Source organism: Coenobita brevimanus, unplaced genomic scaffold (genome assembly GCF_032717465.1).
Source record: "Coenobita brevimanus isolate Jiangsu-jjx unplaced genomic scaffold, ASM3271746v2 jjx.HiC_scaffold_476, whole genome shotgun sequence".
NCBI lineage: Eukaryota > Metazoa > Arthropoda > Malacostraca > Decapoda > Coenobitidae > Coenobita > Coenobita brevimanus.
Genome location: NW_027644875.1, coordinates 57,000 through 77,403, shown reverse-complemented (window position 1 = coordinate 77,403; position 20,404 = coordinate 57,000). Strand labels below are relative to the sequence as shown.

General features: G+C 35.7%; 1 protein-coding gene across 1 annotated transcript; it reads left to right on the top strand.

The window, feature by feature from the left end:
• Positions 1-5,537: 5,537 nt before the first annotated feature.
• Positions 5,538-9,064, top strand: LOC145390311 (uncharacterized; the record flags this gene model as incomplete). Its single annotated transcript, XM_080265282.1, is given in 5 exon segments — positions 5,538-5,545; positions 5,548-5,713; positions 5,761-5,913; positions 5,944-7,993; positions 8,870-9,064. Coding segments are annotated over 5 exon segments (2,572 nt in total), but the record flags the coding sequence as incomplete, so codon positions are not given.
• Positions 9,065-20,404: the final 11,340 nt, after the last annotated feature.

Below are 20,404 nucleotides of genomic sequence, written 5' to 3'. Positions count from 1 at the left end.
TCTTTACTCAGCGATGGGTACTATATAGATGAATATTTAAACTATAATTTTCCTCAACGCTTCTTTATCAATAATCCTGGTACACTACAATTCCAATGTTTTTTGGCCATAAGTGATAATAGGGACAAACTTCAGCCCCATCTGAAACTCCTGCCAAAGATCTTACAAGAAAGAGTAAAGGAAATTATTAAAATAAGGGAAAGTATAAAAGACTATGACAGTCCTTGGTCTTCCATCTAAATACAACTCAAAAGATGGCTAGCAATAAGTAGTTTTCTTTTGGAACTTTAGGGTTCAAAGAAAAAATCTTCAATTTGTATTTTTTTTATTCTGAAATGAAGAAATGATATTTAAGAAAGTCAGACTAAAAACTATTTTCTGATACATTATTTTACAAAAATATATTAATCTCTCGAACATATGTATTATTACCCTTTAACCCTTTAGTAGACAACCAATTACCAACTAGACAGATGGGTCAGGAATGAGAGAAATATGAATAGGAATGATACACCAGACTTCCCAGATCCAGAAAAATCTTTTTTGAATAAAATATTTTCAGTAATAACCTACACTTGATTATAAATCATATAAACCAAACACAGTTTTCTTTTGGAACTTTAGGGTTCAAAGAAAAATCAATTTGTATTTTTTTTTTATTCTGAAATGGAGAAATGATATTTAAGAAAGTCAGACTAAAAACTATTTTCTGATACATTATTTTACAAAAATATATTAATCTCCTTTAGACCAACTAGACAGATGGGTCAGGAATGAGAGAAATATGAATAGGAATGATACACCAGACTTCCCAGATCCAGAAAAATCTTTTTTGGAAAAAATATTTTCAGTAATAACTTACACTTGATTATAAATCATATAAACCAAACACAGTTTTCTTTTGGAACTTTAGGGCTCAAAGAAAAAATCTTCAATTTGTTTTTTTTTTCATTCTGAAATGAAGAAATGATATTTAAGAAAATCAGACTAAAAACTATTTTGATACATTATTTTACAAAAATATATTAATCTTCTTCAGACCAACTAGACAGATGGGTCAGGAATGAGAGAAATATGAATAGGAATGATACACCAGACTTCCCAGATCCAGAAAAATCTTTTTTGGAAAAAATATTTTCAGTAATAACTTACACTTGATTATAAATCATATAAACCAAACACAGTTTTCTTTTGGAACTTTAGGGCTCAAAGAAAAAATCTTCAATTTGTTTTTTTTTTCATTCTGAAATGAAGAAATGATATTTAAGAAAATCAGACTAAAACTATTTTCTGATACATTATTTTACAAAAATATATTAATCTCCTTTAGACCAACTAGACAGATGGGTCAGGAATGAGAGAAATATGAATAGGAATGATACACCAGACTTCCCAGATCCAGAAAAATCTTCTAGGGAAAAATAATTTTCAGTAATAACTTACACTTGATTATAAATCATATAAACCAAACACAGTTTTCTTTTGGAACTTTAGGGCTCAAAGAAAAAATCTTCAATTTGTTTTTTTTTTCATTCTGAAATGAAGAAATGATATTTAAGAAAGTCAGACTAAAAACTATTTTCTGATACATTATTTTACAAAAATATATTAATCTCCTTTAGATCAACTAGACAGATGGGGCAGGAATGAGATAAATATGAATAGGAATGATACACCAGACTTCCTAGATCCAAAAAAAATCTTTTTTGAATAAAAATATTTTCAGTAATAACCTACACTTGATTATAAATCATATAAACCAAACACAGTTTTCTTTTGGAACTTTAGGGTTCAAAGAAAAATCTTCAATTTGTATTTTTTTTATTCTGAAATGGAGAAATGATATTTAAGAAAATCAGACTAAAAACTATTTTCTGATACATTATTTTACAAAAATATATTAATCTCCTTTAGACCAACTAGACAGATGGGTCAGGAATGAGAGAAATATGAATAGGAATGATACACCAGACTTCCCAGATCCAGAAAAATCTTTTTTGAATAAAATATTTTCAGTAATAACCTACACTTGATTATAAATTATATAAACCAAACACAGTTTTCTTTTGGAACTTTAGGGTTCAAAAAAAATCTTCAATTTGTATTTTTTTTTTATTCTGAAATGAAGAAATGATATTTAAGAAAATCAGACTAAAAACTATTTTCTGATACATTATTTTACAAAAATATATTAGTCTCGAACATATGTATTATTACCCTTTAACTCTTTAATAGACAACCAATTACCAACTAGACAGATGGGTCAGTAATGAGAGAAATATGAATAGGAATGATACACCAGACTTCCCAGATTCAAAAAAATCTTTTTTGAATATAATATTATACTTCCTTTTTTGTGTGTGTGGCTTTGGATGTGCCCGCCTGTAGCCGATTAGGTGCAAGCAAACTGTTATGCAACACTGGTTCAACGATAGCTGAGCTATTTTATTTAAATCTATTCCATCTGATAATAATATTTCTCCCAGTAGGAAGCACAGGCCATTAAAGGCAAACCAGTTACTTATGTAAACTTTGTCTGATTTAGTCTTCATTTTCCTTATTTCCCTTTTAAACTGACCTCTTAGTGTTTGTATTTTTTTAATCACTTCAAATTTGTCCATATTCAGTTCATCGGCTATGGTCTTCCACTTGTCCAGTTTCTTGTTCTTATTTTTATAGTCAATATTGTTTCGATTCCATAGTACCGGTAGAGCTCTATGAGCCGAAGCACTAGCTCCTGCGTCCATTCCATTTTCAGTAACTGGATTTAAACGAGTGATTAGGTTTTTATAGCTTTGGAGATTTAGAAAAAGCTATGGGATTGATATAAGATATTTTTATCTTTTTTTATGATAGCTAATCTACCTTTAAGTTTTTTTTCCGAAATTTTAAAACAATTTTTTTAATGCTTTCAAAAATTAGAAAAACCTATAGAAATAACAAATACTGCTTCTTTTACTTCCAATGATTGCTTATCTACCTTAAGGGATTTTTTTTTCTTAGATCTACAAATTTAATATTTTTTTTGAAGCCTTGAAGATACAAATATTCGATTTTTTTATTTTCAGTAATAATTTATCTATCTTAACTTTTAAAAAATAGGTTATTTTTTTTTCGAAAAGGTAAAATATTATACTTCCAAGTTTTTTTATTATAGGGGTAGCCTACATTTAATTTTAAATCATAAACCAAACACGGTTTTTTTTACAGCGTGTCACTCTAATAGATTTTTCTGAATTTTTCAAAACTACAAAAAAAAAATAGTAGATAGCCAATCATTAAAAAAAAAAGTCGGAAGTATGATATATCACTCCTAAGATTTTTCAGAGTCTCTGAAGTGTAAAAAAAATATGTTGTGTTAGTTGTAGTAACCCTCATCCCCCTCCCTCTCTCTCATAATCGCCTGGCGTTAGTTGGAGTAACCCCTCATCCCCCCCCCCTCTCTCTCTTAAAATCGTCTGGCGTTAGTTGGAGTAAACCTTCATTCTCCCCTCTCTCTCTCTTTCTCTCTGCTGAAGAGATTCATCTGGACTTTGGTGGAATAAATGTACGTGCATTGTGTGGGAAGTGGTTCCACTTTGTAAAGTGTTTGTAATAATTGGGTGCATACGAGATGTGGTGGTATTGGAGGTGGACTGCAAAATAGGGCTTTTCTCGGCTGTGCGGTGTGTGGGGGAGAGCATGCAGAGACGGAAAGGTGGGAAGTGATTAACCTTGTTGTGGGTATTGCGTGTATGGAGGAGTTTTTGTTACTGAGGGACATGATATGGGCTGGAGGTGGGACTGAAGCTGGAACTATGGCTGGGATGAGAAGTGGTTGGAGGAAGTTGAGGGAGCTGTTGTTTTTCCTGACATTGAGAGTGCTCTCCCTCCATGCTAACCGTGCTGGATGGGTCCTTGTATCCAGCTCAAATAGTGGCTGGATGGATGTGTGGCGTGTCTTTGAATGAAAGGCCGTGGGTTTGGGGTTGTGGATGAAGAGTTTAAAGAAAGGAGGGACTTGAATGTATTGGTGTGTTGAGGAGGGGTAGATTGAAATGGTTTGGACATGTGGGGATAATGGAGGATAACAACTGAATGCGAAGGGTGACAGGTGTGAGTGTTGAAATGTTGAGGGTGGGGTTGCAGGAGACAGACCGAAAAAGACCTGGGACGAGGCCATAAAACGTGACCTCAGGGATAAGGAACTGAATAGAGAGGTTGTTAGAGTTTAAGCAGCATGGAGAGCCAAAGGCGATGTATACAAGCATGTTGGAGCCTTTATAGGCGACTCATAAGTGAATGGAATTAACTGTCCTGAACATGAAAGGGTTTGGGATGATAGTGTCATCACCCCCAGGCTTCTGTGACACTCGACTGAATAAAATCATCTGGCATAAGCTGGAATAAATACTAGACAATGAGAGAGTTAATGTTGCTCTTATAACTCACTGTCATAGGGATGACAGTATCATCACCCTCAGGCTTCTGTGACACTTGACTGAATAAAATCATCTGGCATAAACTGGAATAAATTCTAGACAATGAGAGAGTTAATGTTACTTCTATAACTCACTGTCAACTTAATTAAATCACCCTTCAGTTTGGGATATAAGCTAGATAAATCATCTGGAGATGACAAGAATAAAGTTTAACTGCGTTCAAGGGGTTGATCAGCAAGGGTGTGCTCAGGTAAGGTTCAGAGGGGCTAGAACCCACTGTCCTGTCTTACAAAGTGTCCTTTTAGTCTCTCTCTCTCTCCCTCCAATGATAGCTTAACCCTTCAGTCCCCCCCTCCTCTCTGTCTGTCTGTCTGTCTCTCTCTCTCTCTCTCCAATGATAGCTTAACCCTTCAGTCCCCCCTCCTCTCTCTCTCTCTCTCCAATGATAGCTTAACCCTTCAGTCCCCCCCTCCTCTCTCTCTCTCTCTCCAATGATAGCTTAACCCTCCAGTACCCCCCCCCTTTCTCTCAAGCAGTTACTAGCAAGGGGGATGGTGGCCCTTCTCACCCCCCCTGCCATTCAAGTTGTGCATGCCACTGCTGATCAGTCTCACCATTAATTCTTGCTGCTGCTTTATGTTATTGTTTATTTGTGGGAGTTCCCTTACAGTGATAGGTACCATGATGCATATTGAAGTGTGTTGTTGTCACCAGTCTTCCAGCTGAGGCTCTGTGTGGTGATAATGTTCATAAACAGAATGTGACAACTCAAGTGACTCTTGCACCTTCATTAAAATGCATGGACCCACCAGGAGGCTCAGCTATTGGTCATGTTTTTTCCCTGTCAGATTTTAATAACCAAATTCAAAGCAAACATTGCATTCCTCTAGACCAGGGAAAAGATAGTGTCTTAGATGGTGGTGATGTAAAAGTTAATCATATTCATTGCAAACGCTGCAACCTGCTTGAACAGGGAAAAGACGTTCTCTTAATTGGTGGAGATCTTTTGATATCAAAGACGGAACGTTTGCCTAGAGAGAATTCTAGTAGTATCTCTGGGTTAAAGGACGGTGAACTTAGTCCCTTTAAAAGTGGAGGATCTCTGTGTACTAACAGTTTAACAATACAATTAATTACAGGTGCCGAATTCTTCAGCAAAACAGCCGGGAGTGTCAGTGCAGAACTCCCCGACTGCATGAGTATTTGAAGAACAGGCATAAGTGTAGTCAACAGTGTGTGCCCTCATCCCAACCCACAGTGGACATCCATCATGTTTTAAGCCTTAACACCAAGCATGATGTCTTAAGCAGCCACTTGTAGACTTTCAGCATGTCCTGAGTGTCAGACTACCAACAGACATGACGGGACGCTCAAGAGGGAAGCCGAGGGGTAGGAAGATGGCTGCTTCACAGAAAATGTCAAAGGAAAGGCAGATAAATGAAATTGTTCTCAGAAATGGCAATACAATGGAAAGGAGTGTACTTGACAGACAGTTAACAAAAATGAGTGTACCTGTTAGCAGAAACTTAACAAGATTCACCAATGGTGGTCATGAAACAGATGAACCAGAGTCAGAATTACTGGGAGAGGGTGATTGTGAGTGGCTTCCCAGTACTATGAGCACTCTAGAAGGTGTTGAATATATAGTTTTGGATGATAATGCACTCAACCTTAGCAGTGCAACTCATTGCATTGCTTCCCCTGATGCTCTTAAATCAAAGATAAACATCATACATAAAGACATCGACGAAAAAACTGATATATGTGGTACCGAGAGCGGAACAACCATAAATGAGGTTAAATTTAAATTATCTCGCAAGCCAGAATTAAATACTCATTGGAGTAATTTGCAAGGACACAGGACTGAGATGGATGGTACCAGTGTAGATGGAAGCTCAGAACAGATTACAGAGAATTCAGGGTCCTCTAGTCTGGCAGTGGTATGTACAAACCACTCCCCATCCATTAAGGATATTTTTGGAGATATCAACATCAAAGAGGAACCTCTGGAAGATGTCAACAAGGACATGTCATTTGATGACTTTAGTAAAGACCTTTGTATTAGCAAAATTTCAGATGAGGATAAAAACTTCTCTAATGGTATGCCAATACAAAAGAAAGATACTGGCAGTGATAATTGTAATGATGGTTCTGGTAAAGAACTGTTTGCCAAGCTGATAAAAGAAGAAAATATTGCAGAAGATGAGATGAACCGTGATCTCAGCTCAGAACAGATTACAGAGAATTCAGGGTCCTCTAGTCTGGCAGTGGTATGTACAAACCACTCCCCATCCATTAAGGATATTTTTGGAGATATCAACATCAAAGAGGAACCTCTGGAAGATCTCAACAAGGACATGTCATTTGATGACTTTAGTAACAAGAAGGAAATGGTCAGTCTCTCATTTAGGGACACCATACTGGCCTCACCAAGTACATCCAGTGCAATTCGAAGTTTTACTTGTAAGTATTGTAACGTGCATTGCCCCAGTGATCAAGCTCTTGCCGAACATTTTGAAAACCACCAAAAGGAAGGTCTCATCATCTGTTACTTTTGTCAGAAAAGCTTTGGTGACAAGACTGGCATGAAGAGACACATGAGAGTGCATACCGGTGAAAAACCATACCAGTGTAAAGTGTGTGGGAAGAGGTTCAGCTTATCCGGAAATTTCAAGAAGCATCGGGACATTCATGAAGACCGAAGGACAGAGCCTTGTAATGTGTGTGGCAAAACCTTCCGTAGAAAAGAGTATCTAAAGTACCACATGAGGACTCACACTGGTGAAAAACCATATACCTGTGGAGAATGTGGCACATCATTCACTGCCAGATACTCCTTGCAGATTCACATGAACATCCATTTGGGTAAAAAGCCATACAAGTGCTCCTACTGCAGTAAGGCATTCTCAGACAAGTCAACAATGAGAAAGCATGTTAGGGTACATACAGGTGAAAAGCCATTCCGATGTCAGGAGTGTCGGAGGTGCTTTGCTGAGTCTGGGACCCTGGCAGCTCACATGGCCACACATCGCAGTGACCGGCCCTATAAATGTGACAAGTGTGACCTATGCTTCAAGACCATGGGTGGGCTCAGGAAGCATGAGAAGGTACACACAGGGGAAAAGCAGTTTGCTTGTAAATACTGTGGCATGAAGTTCCTGCAGAAATACAACATGACAACACATGAACGCATTCACACAGGAGAAAAACCATACACATGTTCTCATTGTGATCGCACTTTTCGAAGCCGGTCACGTCTTGCACAGCACGTTGTGTTGCATGGCGGAGATGATAAGCGGCGCTTTGGTTGTGATCATTGTAACAGTAGATTTTACAGGAAGGCCCACTTGCGACGCCATATTGATATGCACCTGGGAATAAAGAACTTTGAATGTAATATGTGCTCTAAGAAATTTTCCACCAGGAGAACTTTGAAAAGCCACCTGAAAACATTCCACAGCCATGGAGCTAGGCGGTTCCCCTGCAACTGGTGTGGGCGTGTGTTCAAGCGTAAGGTGTATGTGAGCACCCACGTATGCAACAGAGCAACCACCAAGGTTATTATCAATAAAGTTGGTTTTTTAATATTTTTTATTTTACATCTTACTATAGACAATTAATATTTCGCATCCTTTAGCTGGCAAGTGGCTATATTAGGTTATTATCAATAAAGTTGGTTTTACATCTTATTGTAGATCACTACTACATAGTAGACTTTTTTGGGGATTATCAATCCTTTAGCGGGCGACTTTTTGGATCATAAATGCTTTTTAAACCTATTGAGGAAAAAAATTAGTGACCTTTCCTTCTCAATTGTCAGCCAGGCTAGGCTAGGCCATGAGGTCCTCCAAGACCAAACGATACTATAAGAATATTAAATGTTCCCTGGGCAAAATACTGTTGGACTCGGAGAATGTCACCCCTCTCTTCGAAAAGAGATGTCTGGCTATCTCTCGGATGGCCGTCAAAACAAAAAAACAATCCAACACTAACTACCACTACTCCGTGCATTTATGACAAAGGTGTATGACTATATGGTCGTATATAACACTGAGGCGAAAAGGCCCTTGAAGTAAATTATTATAATAGATATTTATATTTTTAAAATAAATATAAAATAAAGTTAATGAAATGGCTTTCCCTTTTGAATCAGATTGGGCTATATTAATTTTAGTTATTGTTATATTAATAATATTGATTATAATATTAGCTACAATTAATTATAAACGTAAAGATTCTATAAAAGAAAAATCACCATCTACTAGTAATCCTTTACTGGGCAACCAACCGCCAACCAGATAGGGTTGAAATTTCTTTTCGTTTTCAGATTTATAAGGGTGTTTCAGCAAACACTCACCCAAGTGGGGGTGTGACTATGGATCCAAATAATTTTTAATATTCTAAAGGTTTTCTTTGTAACATAACTATCTAAAGAGATAATTTTTTAGGTTGATTGTTGGGCCACATCTTTTGGAGAGGAGCCAAATGGGATCTCGAAGGAAGATATAAAAGAAGAAAAGAATGTAGTTGAGATCTCCAAAGAAGAAGAGAATGTTACTTTTGTGGATGAGATCTCCAAGGAAGATATAAAAGAAGAAGAGAATGCTGCTTTGGTAGATATAAAAGAAGAACCTCTGGAATAGTTTAACCCTTTAGCGGGCAAGTGGCTATATAAGGTTATTATCAATAAAGTTGGTTTTTGAATATTTTTTATTTTACATCTTATTATAGACAATTAATATTTCGCATCCTTTAGCTGGCAAGTGGCTATATTAGGTTATTATCAATAAAGTTGGTTTTACAGCACCAGCAGTTAAAGTAACAAGAACAACAACAACTACTACTTTTTGTCCAATCGGTGGAGCCTTTCCTGTAATGCGGCAGCCAATATTGCTCAAAAACTCTTTCTAGCGGCGGCACCGTCCACCACCACTCTAGTCCGAGGAGTTAAGGTTTAAATGAAAGAGGTGTTTTGGTTGAAATATTATTGTAAAACAAAAAACAATCCAACACTAACTATCACTACTCCGTGCATTTATGACAAAGGTGTAGTCGCATGACCATAACACTGAGGCGAAAAGGCAGTTGCTGTTATAAAAAATATGTAGATAAAATGAAAAGTTATAAATTGTTTTTTAATCCTTATAAAACCTATGTGACTTTGCTCTGCTCTTCTATAATATGGAAATATTAAAAGAATGTTTCTCGTCTCATTCATGTAATTGTGTGGTTTCAAAATTAGGCAATATTAAATCAAAAGATTACGAGATAGAGTATCTAAATTTAGTTAATAGATGTTGTCCTTTTCCTAAGAAAAAAATTCCTTGCTCTATAGAAACTCTATTTAAAAATCGCCATAGAGAATTAAAAATTTTCACTAATATAAATTTAGCTAACCTCTATTTAAATCGCGATAATGTTCTTTCATCTTTATGTATGAATTTAATTGCTAAATCCCTCTATTCAGTATACAGATATGACACTCATATTAGTTTTAAAACTATGGAAATAATAGTAAATATACTTTACATAATTGGATATTATAATGTTACAGATATTCTTAATGAATCTGAAGAAAACATTTCATTCAAAAATTATATATCTGTTGACAAATATATAGAAATTAATAAAAAATATCCTTCGCCTTCACCAATAAATTTCCAAAGGGACTGGGTTCTATTACACAATGACAAAACTCTTGATTCTTGGTATAGGAGAATCCCTATACCTAAAATTGGCCAGTTTGTCTACGGTGCTGAAGATGGGGGATTAATTTCAGGTCCTCCTATCGAATATGAAGGCAAATTATGTATTCATTTGGCGTGTCTAGTTGAAAATTATTTCCATGAGAAAAGTAAATTAAAAAAAAAGGATTGGATAAAATCTGAGTTTTACTTTCCAGGGAAGAGAGATCCTCTTGAGTTTTCTGTGAACATTAGGTCATGGAAAATAAAAATTTCCAATTCAATTTTGAGTATCAAGAATGACTTAAAAATACAATATAATATCATCAATGAAAAAATAGAAAGATTTGAAATGGAAGCAGCTAATTTACTCAGTGAAGAAACAAGAGACTATTTACCTCCCTGGATATTTATTATTCAAAATAAAATCGGGTTGGAATGTTACAATATGAGAAATATTTACCTTTATGATGGTTATATTTTAAATTTTTTTTTCCCAGTGACGACTTTAGATTTGGAAGCTTATATTAATGACTTTTATCAAAAAGGGGATATAAATCCAAATGATATGGATTTTGTTTCTAGATATTATTTATTGAATAAAAATGATCAAGATATATTAGATGATAGAGATAGAAGTCAATTTTACACTGATAATTTCAATGAAGATTATAAAAAAATGATAAAGTTATTTACAGAGAGAATTTTTGAAGATAAAGAAGAAAATGTATCCTATATGCAAAAATCATTAAAATTTTTAACGGGAACTTCTCCCTTTTTTTATCTTTTACCAATAGGCACTCATATTAATTCTCTAGATTATAATTTAGTAGCAATAAGCTTCCAGTATGTATTAGCAAAACTGAATAATCTAGTAAACAATTATGAAAACATAGATATGGATATTTTAAAGAAAGTGTATAGATTTACATTATTTTCTTTGCGTCATTTAGTGAAGACGGCTATCACAATCCTTAATAAGACAGATTGCGATGTGGTTTCTGTAACAGGTAGATATCATGCAGATTATGCAGTTTTTCTAATAAATCATGCTAGCCTCTCTCTTAAAGAATTCCGAGATTTGGTTATCATAGCTAAAAGGTATATTTTGGATATATGTGAAAATACTTTAGATTCTTCATTTCTTGAGAAAAATAGAAAACCCGACTAAACTATATGATGATGATAATTCTTTAGATAGTTTAACTCAATGTAATTTTTATAATTGGCATGAAAATTGGTCCGTAGATTCATATACAATACTTGCAGACCCAATGATAATGAAAAAAGAAATGAAAACCTTATGGAATTTCATTGACTATTACCCTCCACGAGAGTTTATTAATAATATTTTCAATGATAAAGAAGGATTAAAATGTTTAAAAGAACCATCCCCATCTACAACTGATAATAAATTTAAGATTAAAGAAAACGGTGATATATTTTACCAAATTCTCCCTGATTTTAAAAGTGATGATCCTTTGAGAGAAGTAAAAACGAGTATTAATAGTCTTTTAAATAAAGATACAATTGATGAGAGTAAAATAAAATTCACTATTGAAGCCTTCAATTTGATTAGATATGACAGACTAAATATTAAATATAGTAAAATAAAAGACAATAATAAAAAAAAAAAACAGATAATACCTCATCTATATCAGATTATTTTAGAACATATTTTAGCAGAGATGAAAAACAAGAACGGTCAGAAGAAGAGTTTGATTTGAATCTTTCTATGGAATGGGACAATTCTGAATTTGAAATTATATCAAATATCAAACCATTATTAAAAATTTTTTTAAATTTTATTAAAACTTATTATAAAGAATATTATAAGAGAATTAATTATATGTATTGTTTATTTTATAAGAAAAATTTATCAACTGATGAAATTCTATTCTTTAAATTTCTAAAAAAGGCAAATTCAAAAGTATATAGAAAAAGCTTTAATTTGTTAATTCAGTTTTTTTATAATCAAGCTATCGAAAATCCAACTTATTATTCGAGTTATTACCGTCATTTAATTCCCACCACTGACTTACTAATAGTTTCTAAAGAAATAAAACCAGATAATAAAAATTGGAGTGAAGAACTAATTAATGAAAAATATCCCGAAAGAAATCTAGAGATAAATGAAGAATATAGAGCTCTACAAAATTTCATCAAAAAAGAAATAAAAAATCTAAAAGAAATAACTGAAACAAAAGTAGACGAACCAATTTATTTTTCTTTCATAAATGAAGAATTAAAATATATAGAGAAGAAATATTCAAATGTAATATATGATTTTTTTCTTTTATTTATTATAATTATGTTTTCATTTTTAAAAAAGTTTTGCAACATTTAACTGCATTTCGAAATATAGAAAGTGCCTCAAAAGATGGATTTACAGAGCTTAGTAAATATTTACAATATTTAAGAAAAGAGAATTTTCAATTATATGAAATAATAATATCATTTTTAAGACAGTTTTTTTTATTATCTAGCAATTAATTACCAATATGTATATATCGAAAGATACAGAGTACTATTATCAGAGGACGAATTATTATCATTCTCAGAAAAATATCCCCCAAATTTCAATAAGAATGTTGATGAAAACATACTTAAAATAAACTTATTTAAAAGCATCTCGGTAATAAATAATGAAATAAGAATATGGGACGAAGTAAAAACTAATTATCAGAGTAGAAAAGACAAAGAAGAAATTTCAGTAATTATAGAAGGATTGCAAAGAGATGAAATAAGAGAAGAAATTGAAAGAAATATTCAAAGAATAGTAGATGAAGATAATAGTTATTCATCTGATGAAACCATTAAAGATTATTCCTATTCATCAGATGATACAATCACCGGGGCAGAAGAAAGACAGGAAACAACAACGATTATCGATAATATATTAAGTTCAAAAGGAGAAAAAAGAAGAAATAAGAAATCTTACGATAAAAGAAAAAAAAACAAAACTTTTGAAGAAACTCAATCTTCCCTAACTCTGTTAAACGAAATTCTAATAAGTGGAGAAGCCTCCACCCAGGACTTAGAATCTATAAATGAAGAGATCGGAGAACCCATCTCGGGGCAACAAATTCCTTCTCTAGATTCACAAACTCTACCAAGCCATAAAAATTTTGCAACTAGCTCAAATGACAAACTTCTTTTCATCCCAGAAGATGATCATCTTCCAGATAATAATAACATTCCAGAAGTTCCTCCTCCAGGCCCCAGTAATCCACAAAAAAGAAAAAGTATAAGTAAAACTGAGAGCAATTCTCAGCCCCCTAAAAAGGGAAAAACACAAAATGAAGGTTCAAAAAATATAAGAGTATCAGACGACGAAAATAAGATTGAAAGTGACACCAGTTCAAGTAACGACGACGATGACGACCACGATACTTCTCCTATTATAATAATAAACTCCACCCAGGGGTGGTGTTATTATTCCCAGTCACCTCCAACTGGTGAGCCTGAGTTAGCTCAAAATAATGAAGACCCTTCTCCTAGCGAGTCTAGTAATATTAATCCTTCTGGCGAGCCTGAGTTAGCTCAAAATAATGAAGACCCTTCTCCTAGCCAGCCTAATAATCGGTTAGCTCAAAATAATGAAGACCCTTCTTCTAGCGAGTCTAGTAATATTAATCCTCCTGGCGAGCCTGAGTTAGCTCAAAATAATGAAGACCCTTCTCCTAGCGAGTCTAGTAATATTAATCCTCCTGGCGAGCCTGAGTTAGCTCAAAATAATGAAGACCCTTCTCCTAGCCAGCCTAATAATCGGTTAGCTCAAAATAATGAAGATCCTCCTCCTAGCAAGCCTAATATTTATTCCCAAGACGAACATTCTCCTCCTAGAGAGTCTAACAATTATTCCCTCTTACCTCAACTTTCTTCTCCTCTCCCATCGCATCTCTATATTACTAACCAATACCAGCAACCTCCTCCTCCTCCTAACCAGTATTATACCTCCGACCTTTACCAGCCTCATCCTCAACCACCTCCTCCTCCTCAGCTACGACCCTTACTTGACCCTCCTAACCAATATTATACCACCGACCATTACCTGCTTCATCCTCAACCACCTCCTCCTCCTCAGCTACGACCCCCACTTCACCCTCCTAACCAGTATGATACTACTAACCAGTACCAACTACCTTCTCCACTTCATATTTCTAACCATCCTTCTCTTAACCAATACCAATCTCCTTCTCTACCAACTCCCACCTTACTGAATAATCAAAATTTTTCTATTAAAAGAAAGAAATCTATAAAGAAAACATCTAAGAAAAAAAAAACATGACAATTTATCATTACATCATATGGAGCTCGATGACCCGATAATGTTAGAAATCAGGGAAGACGAGATCGCTGGACCAGAAGAAAATTTTGTCAACGCGACGGTGTTTGAAATAAGTGATCCAGATTATATTCAATCGATGGTTGAGATGGAAGGTTCGGGAAATATCCCACTGGTCGAAACCAGTGGAATCAATCAACCCAGTGGCCTCATCGAGCAAGCGAGTGGGTTAGAGATTGCTGCCAGTGGCCTCATTCAACCGCACCTAATTGAGAATGAGTCAAGGGAGATTGCAAATGAGACGGTTGGAATTGAGAATGGGTCTATTCATGAAATCCCCGAACAGACTTCCCCATCACAGTTGATTGCCACTGAACAACCTAATGACCTAGAGGAGCAACCTGATATTCAGCTGATTGCTGTTGAAACTCAGGATGACTTTATTCAAGTTCATGAAATTCAGGAGCAAGAGTCTATCCCTGAACAGCAACACCCATCACAGTTGATTGCCACTGAACAACCCAGTGACCTAGAGGAGCAACCTGATATTCAGCTGATTGCTGTTGAAACTCAGGAGGAATTTATTCAAGTTCATGAAATTCAGGAGCAAGAGTCTATCCCTGAACAGCAACACCCATCACAGTTGATTGCCACTGAACAACCTAGTGACCTAGAGGAGCAACCTGATATTCAGCTGATTGCTGTTGAAACTCAGGAGGAATTTATTCAAGTTCATGAAATTCAGGAGCAAGAGTCTATCCCTGAACAGCAACACCCATCACAGTTGATTGCCACTGAACAACCTAGTGACCTAGAGGAGCAACCTGATATTCAGCTGATTGCTGTTGAAACTCAGGATGACTTTATTCAAGTTCATGAAATTCAGGAGCAAGAGTCTATCCCTGAACAGCAACACCCATCACAGTTGATTGCCACGGAGCAACCTGATATTCAGCTGATTGCTGTTGAAACTCAGGATGACTTTATTCAAGTTCATGAAATTCAGGAGCAAGAGTCTATCCCTGAACAGCAACACCCATCACAGTTGATTGCCACGGAGCAACCTGATATTCAGCTGATTGCTGTTGAAACTCAGGATGAATTTATTCAAGTTCATGAAATTCAGGAGCAAGAGTCTATCCCTGAACAGCAACACCCATCACAGTTGATTGCCACTGAACAACCTAGTGACCTAGAGGAGCAACCTAGTATTCAAGTGATTGCTGTTGAAACTCAGGATGAATTGGTTCAAGTTGTTCATGAAATTCAAGAACAAGAATTTATCCCCGAACTTGAGGAGCAACCTAATGATCTAGAAGATGAAAATGAGTCTATTCAACTCTTGTATGAAATTGAGGATCAGTCTAGTAATGATCAAGAGGATGAAACTGAGGAGCAACCTGTTCAACCACCTAATGACCTCATTCATTGGTCTAACACACTTGATATTCAATCAATGGTCGAAATCGCCACCCCCCCCCTCCTCTATATCGTTCTTTAAATTCGGTTCCTCAAAATCAATCTTCTTCTCCCCCACCACAATATACTCGACAAGTAGAAATCTCATCCGACGAGCGGCCTCAAGAATTAACAGAAATCTATGAGCAACCTCCACCGTACAGTGAACGATTATCATTCAGTAACCGGTCTCTTATTCCTCCTCCTTCATATCCTTCTCTTTCACGGCCTTCATCAGCAGAAAGAATAGGTCTAGTCCCTCTTCCAACTCCTTCTCCGCCGCCCTCTCTAGTTCCTCTTCCAACTCCTTCTCCGCTTCCTTTAGATCCTTTAATAGAAGAGGGTATTAGTCTAGATCTTCCACTTCGATTTTCTGAAAATTATTCACAACAATCTTCCCAATCACCATTTCGATTTTCATTTCAAAATTCAGCTCCTTTAAGATTTCCTTCTTTTTCACAACATTCTCCCCAACCTCAAATTGAGTCAACTTCTCAAACACGATTTTCTTCTTCACAGCTTCCTCCACCTTCCCTTACTCCTCAAACCCGAAATATGTTTCCTTCTTCTTCTACTCAACAGTCTCAAATTGGTTCACCTTCTCAAACTCAATCTATATTTCCTTCCTCTTCTTCTCCTCGGCCTCAAATTGAGTCAACTTCTCAAACACGATTTTCTTCTTCACAGCTTCCTCCACCTTCCCTTACTCCTCAAACCCGAAATATGTTTCCTTCTTCTTCTACTCAACAGTCTCAAATTGGTTCACCTTCTCAAACTCAATCTATATTTCCTTCCTCTTCTTCTCCTCGGCCTCAAATTGAGTCAACTTCTCAAACACGATTTTCTTCTTCACAGCTTCCTCCGCCTCAAATTAATCCAACTTCTCATCCTCAGAATAGATCTATATCTCCTTCCCTTTCCTTTCCTCAATCTGAAATTTCTTCTTCACAATATCATCCTCAAATTGATCATCAGAATCTAAATCCTCAGAGCAGATCTATATCTCCTTCCTTTTCTTCTTCTCCTCAACCTGAAAATTCTCAATCTCCTGCCCTTTTTTCTTCTCCTCAACCTGAAAATTCTTTTTCACAACGTCATCCTCAAAATGATCCAATTTCTAATCCTCAAATTCTAAATCCTCAAAGTAGATCTATATCTCCTTCTTTTTCTTCACAACAACATCCTCAACCTGAAATTCATCAACATCAGAACTTAAATCCTCAAATTCGATCTATGTTTCCCTTTTTTTCTTCACAACATTCTTCTAATTTAGATCCTCAAAATCAATCTTTACAATATCCAACTCCTCAACATCAATTTTTCCCTTCAACTCAGATTCCTTCCGTTTCAACTCATCAAGCTCCACTTCCATCATCTCCTTCCTCTCCTTCTTCTTCTTCTTCCAATCCTCCTCCATCGTCTAATCAAAATTCATACCGTTCTAATCCTCCACTATCTTCTAATCGAAATTCATATCACTCTTCTCAACATCCAAACCGTTCTAATCTTCCTCCATCTTCTAATCGAAATTTACATCGTTCTTCTCAACGTCCAAATCGTTTTAATCTTCCTCCACCTTCTAATCGAAATTCACATCGTTCTTCTCAACGTCCAAACCGTTCTAATCTTCCTCCATCTTCTAATCGAAATTCACATCGTTCTTCTCAACCTCAGAATCATTTTAATCCCCCTTCTCCTCCATCATCACCATCTCTATCTTCAAATCATAATTCACGACGTCGTAATCATAATCGTTCCTCTCGACGTCGACATCGTTCTAATCCTCCTTCTCCTCCATCATCACCACCACCTCCATCTTCTAATCGAAATTTTCGACCTTCTTCTCAACATAGAAATGATGTTCTTATTAATCCTAATAATACACCCATAGTTGTTTTCCCTCCCTATCCTCCCTATCCTCCTTCTACTCCATACCCTCCTTATCCACCCTATCCTCCATATCCTCCTTCTTATCCATCTCAACCTCCACAATATCCCCCTCATTCTCAACCACCACCTCCTCAACAACCATCTTCACAACACCCTACTTACCAACCACCTCCACCTCCATCCCAACCCCCTACTCATCAACCACCACCTCCTCAACAACCATCTTCACAAAACCCTACTTACCAACCACCTCCACCTCCATCCCAACCCCCTACTCATCAACCACCACCTCCTCAACAACCATCTTCACAAAACCCTACTTACCAACCACCATCCCAACCCCCTACTCATCAACCACCACCTCCTCAACACCACCTCTTCAACCGCCTACTTACCAACCACCTCCACCTCAACAACAACAACCCTCCACTTACCAACCACCTCCTCAACAACAATATCAACGACCAGGTCCTACTCACCAACCACCTCAATTACCTATTTACCAACCACTTCCTCAACAACAACCCTCACAACCACCTACTCACCAATTACCTCCTCAACAACCCCCTACTCATCAACCACCTGCTCAACCGCCTACTTACCAACCACTTCCTCAACAACAGCCCTCCACTTACCAACCACCTCCACCAACTTCTCAACAACCACCTCAACGACGAGGTCCTACTCACCAACCACCTCCTCAATTACATATTTACCAACCACTTCCTCAACAATATCAACAACCAAACCCTCCTTCACAACCCTATACTTATCAACCAACTCCTCAACGACCAGGTTCTCAACCACCACCTTACCAACAAACAAATCCTCAATCTCCTCAAGAAGAAATGCTTCAATCCCCTTTATATTCTCATGAACAGTCATATCCATTTCATTATAGGCGACCATTTCAATGTTTAATACCTCAATCTCCTCAAGAAGAAATATTTCAACCCTCTTCAAATTCTCAGGAACAACCTTCTGTGAATCAATCCTATAATTATTATAGTAATTTTAATCGTCCTAATGTTTATCCTATTAATTTAAACGATATGTACCTTCAACCACAAGAGAATGAAAATGAGAGAGGGGTCCACCCTCAACCAGAAGAAAATGAGAGAGGGGTCCACCCTCAACCAGAAGAAAATGAAAGAGGGGTCCACCCTCAGCTAGAAGAGGTGAATGAGGAAAGACCTAGAATATTAAGAATTTTGGATAATATTCAAAGATTTTTTTCCTTTTGGCGAATAAATAATAATGAAAGAGAGCCCCATCCTCAACAAGAAGAGGAAGAAAGAGAGAGAGGACTCTACCCTCAACAAGAAGAGAATGGAAGAGGGAGAGAGCCTTATCTTCAACAAGAAGGGGATGGAAGAGGAAGAGAGCTATACCCTCAACAAGAAGAGAATGGAAGAGGGAGAGAGCCTTATCTTCAACAAGAAGGGGATGGAAGAGGAAGAGAGCTATATCCTCAACAAGAAGAGAATGGAAGAGGGAGAGAGCCTTATCTTCAACAAGAAGGGGATGGAAGAGAGAGAGAGCTATACCCTCAACAAGAAGAGGATGAAGGAGAGAGAGAGTTCTACCCTCAAGTACAAGAGGAGAATGAGAATAGACCTAGAAGATTAAGATTTTGGAATTATTTTCCTAATATTTTTTCATTTGGGAGAAGAAATGAGAGTGAGGAGGAAGTTCAGAATGAAGAGGAGGAAGTCCAGAATGAAGAAGATAACATCTCCAATTTCTCTGAAGAATCTCATTCTGATATAAGAGTACCATTTTTTAGGTTTTCCAATATACCAACTGATAAAAATCGAGAATTATTTTTCTCCACTGATATAGATAGAATAATTAAAAAGATTGGAGAGCAAAAATTAGAACCTATTATTTCTAAATATGAAAAAAATCTAAAATCATTTTATATCGCATTAGGAAATGTGTCTTCAGAATATAAAACGACGAATTTTCCAAATATATCTTTTTTAACAAGTTTAATAGTTTGTGTGTGTATAAAGGATATTAATATTATTTACCGTTTTAATACTATTGAACAAATCTCTGATTTTAAACAAATAATAAAATTATGTCTTCAAACAATTGAACGTTTTATGGGAGATATAAATTATCCTTTTGAAATTAAATTGGGTAAAGCTATTCTTAGAGATAATTCAGTTACTACCCTAATATATTTGTTAAAATGTTTATTTAAGGTAACTTATATAATGAAAGCACGTGTTACTATTCTAAGTAATCTCAACCTAACAAATATTAAAATTGAAGATATATTTGAAGGATTAAAACTAAAAAAAATTATTGAAAACATATTCAATAATATTTATAAAATGGAAAAGATACTTATCCAGTACTTTATGTATTTCGCATATAATAAAGAATATGATTTACTTACTCCCCATGATTATTCTGTTGAAAATTTTTTATCATATGGAGAAAAGAAATCTTTAAACACATTTGCTTATATGAAAATATACGATCAACATAAAATTGAAAATATAATAGACCATGTAAACAAAGATGAACAAGGTATTTATGATGAAGATTTAGATAAAGTTATACCAAAAATGTATAAATCTAAAGATAAATTTTACTTGTTAGACCTAATTGATGAAAAAAATATATTTAATTTGGAAAAAAAGACCAGTAAA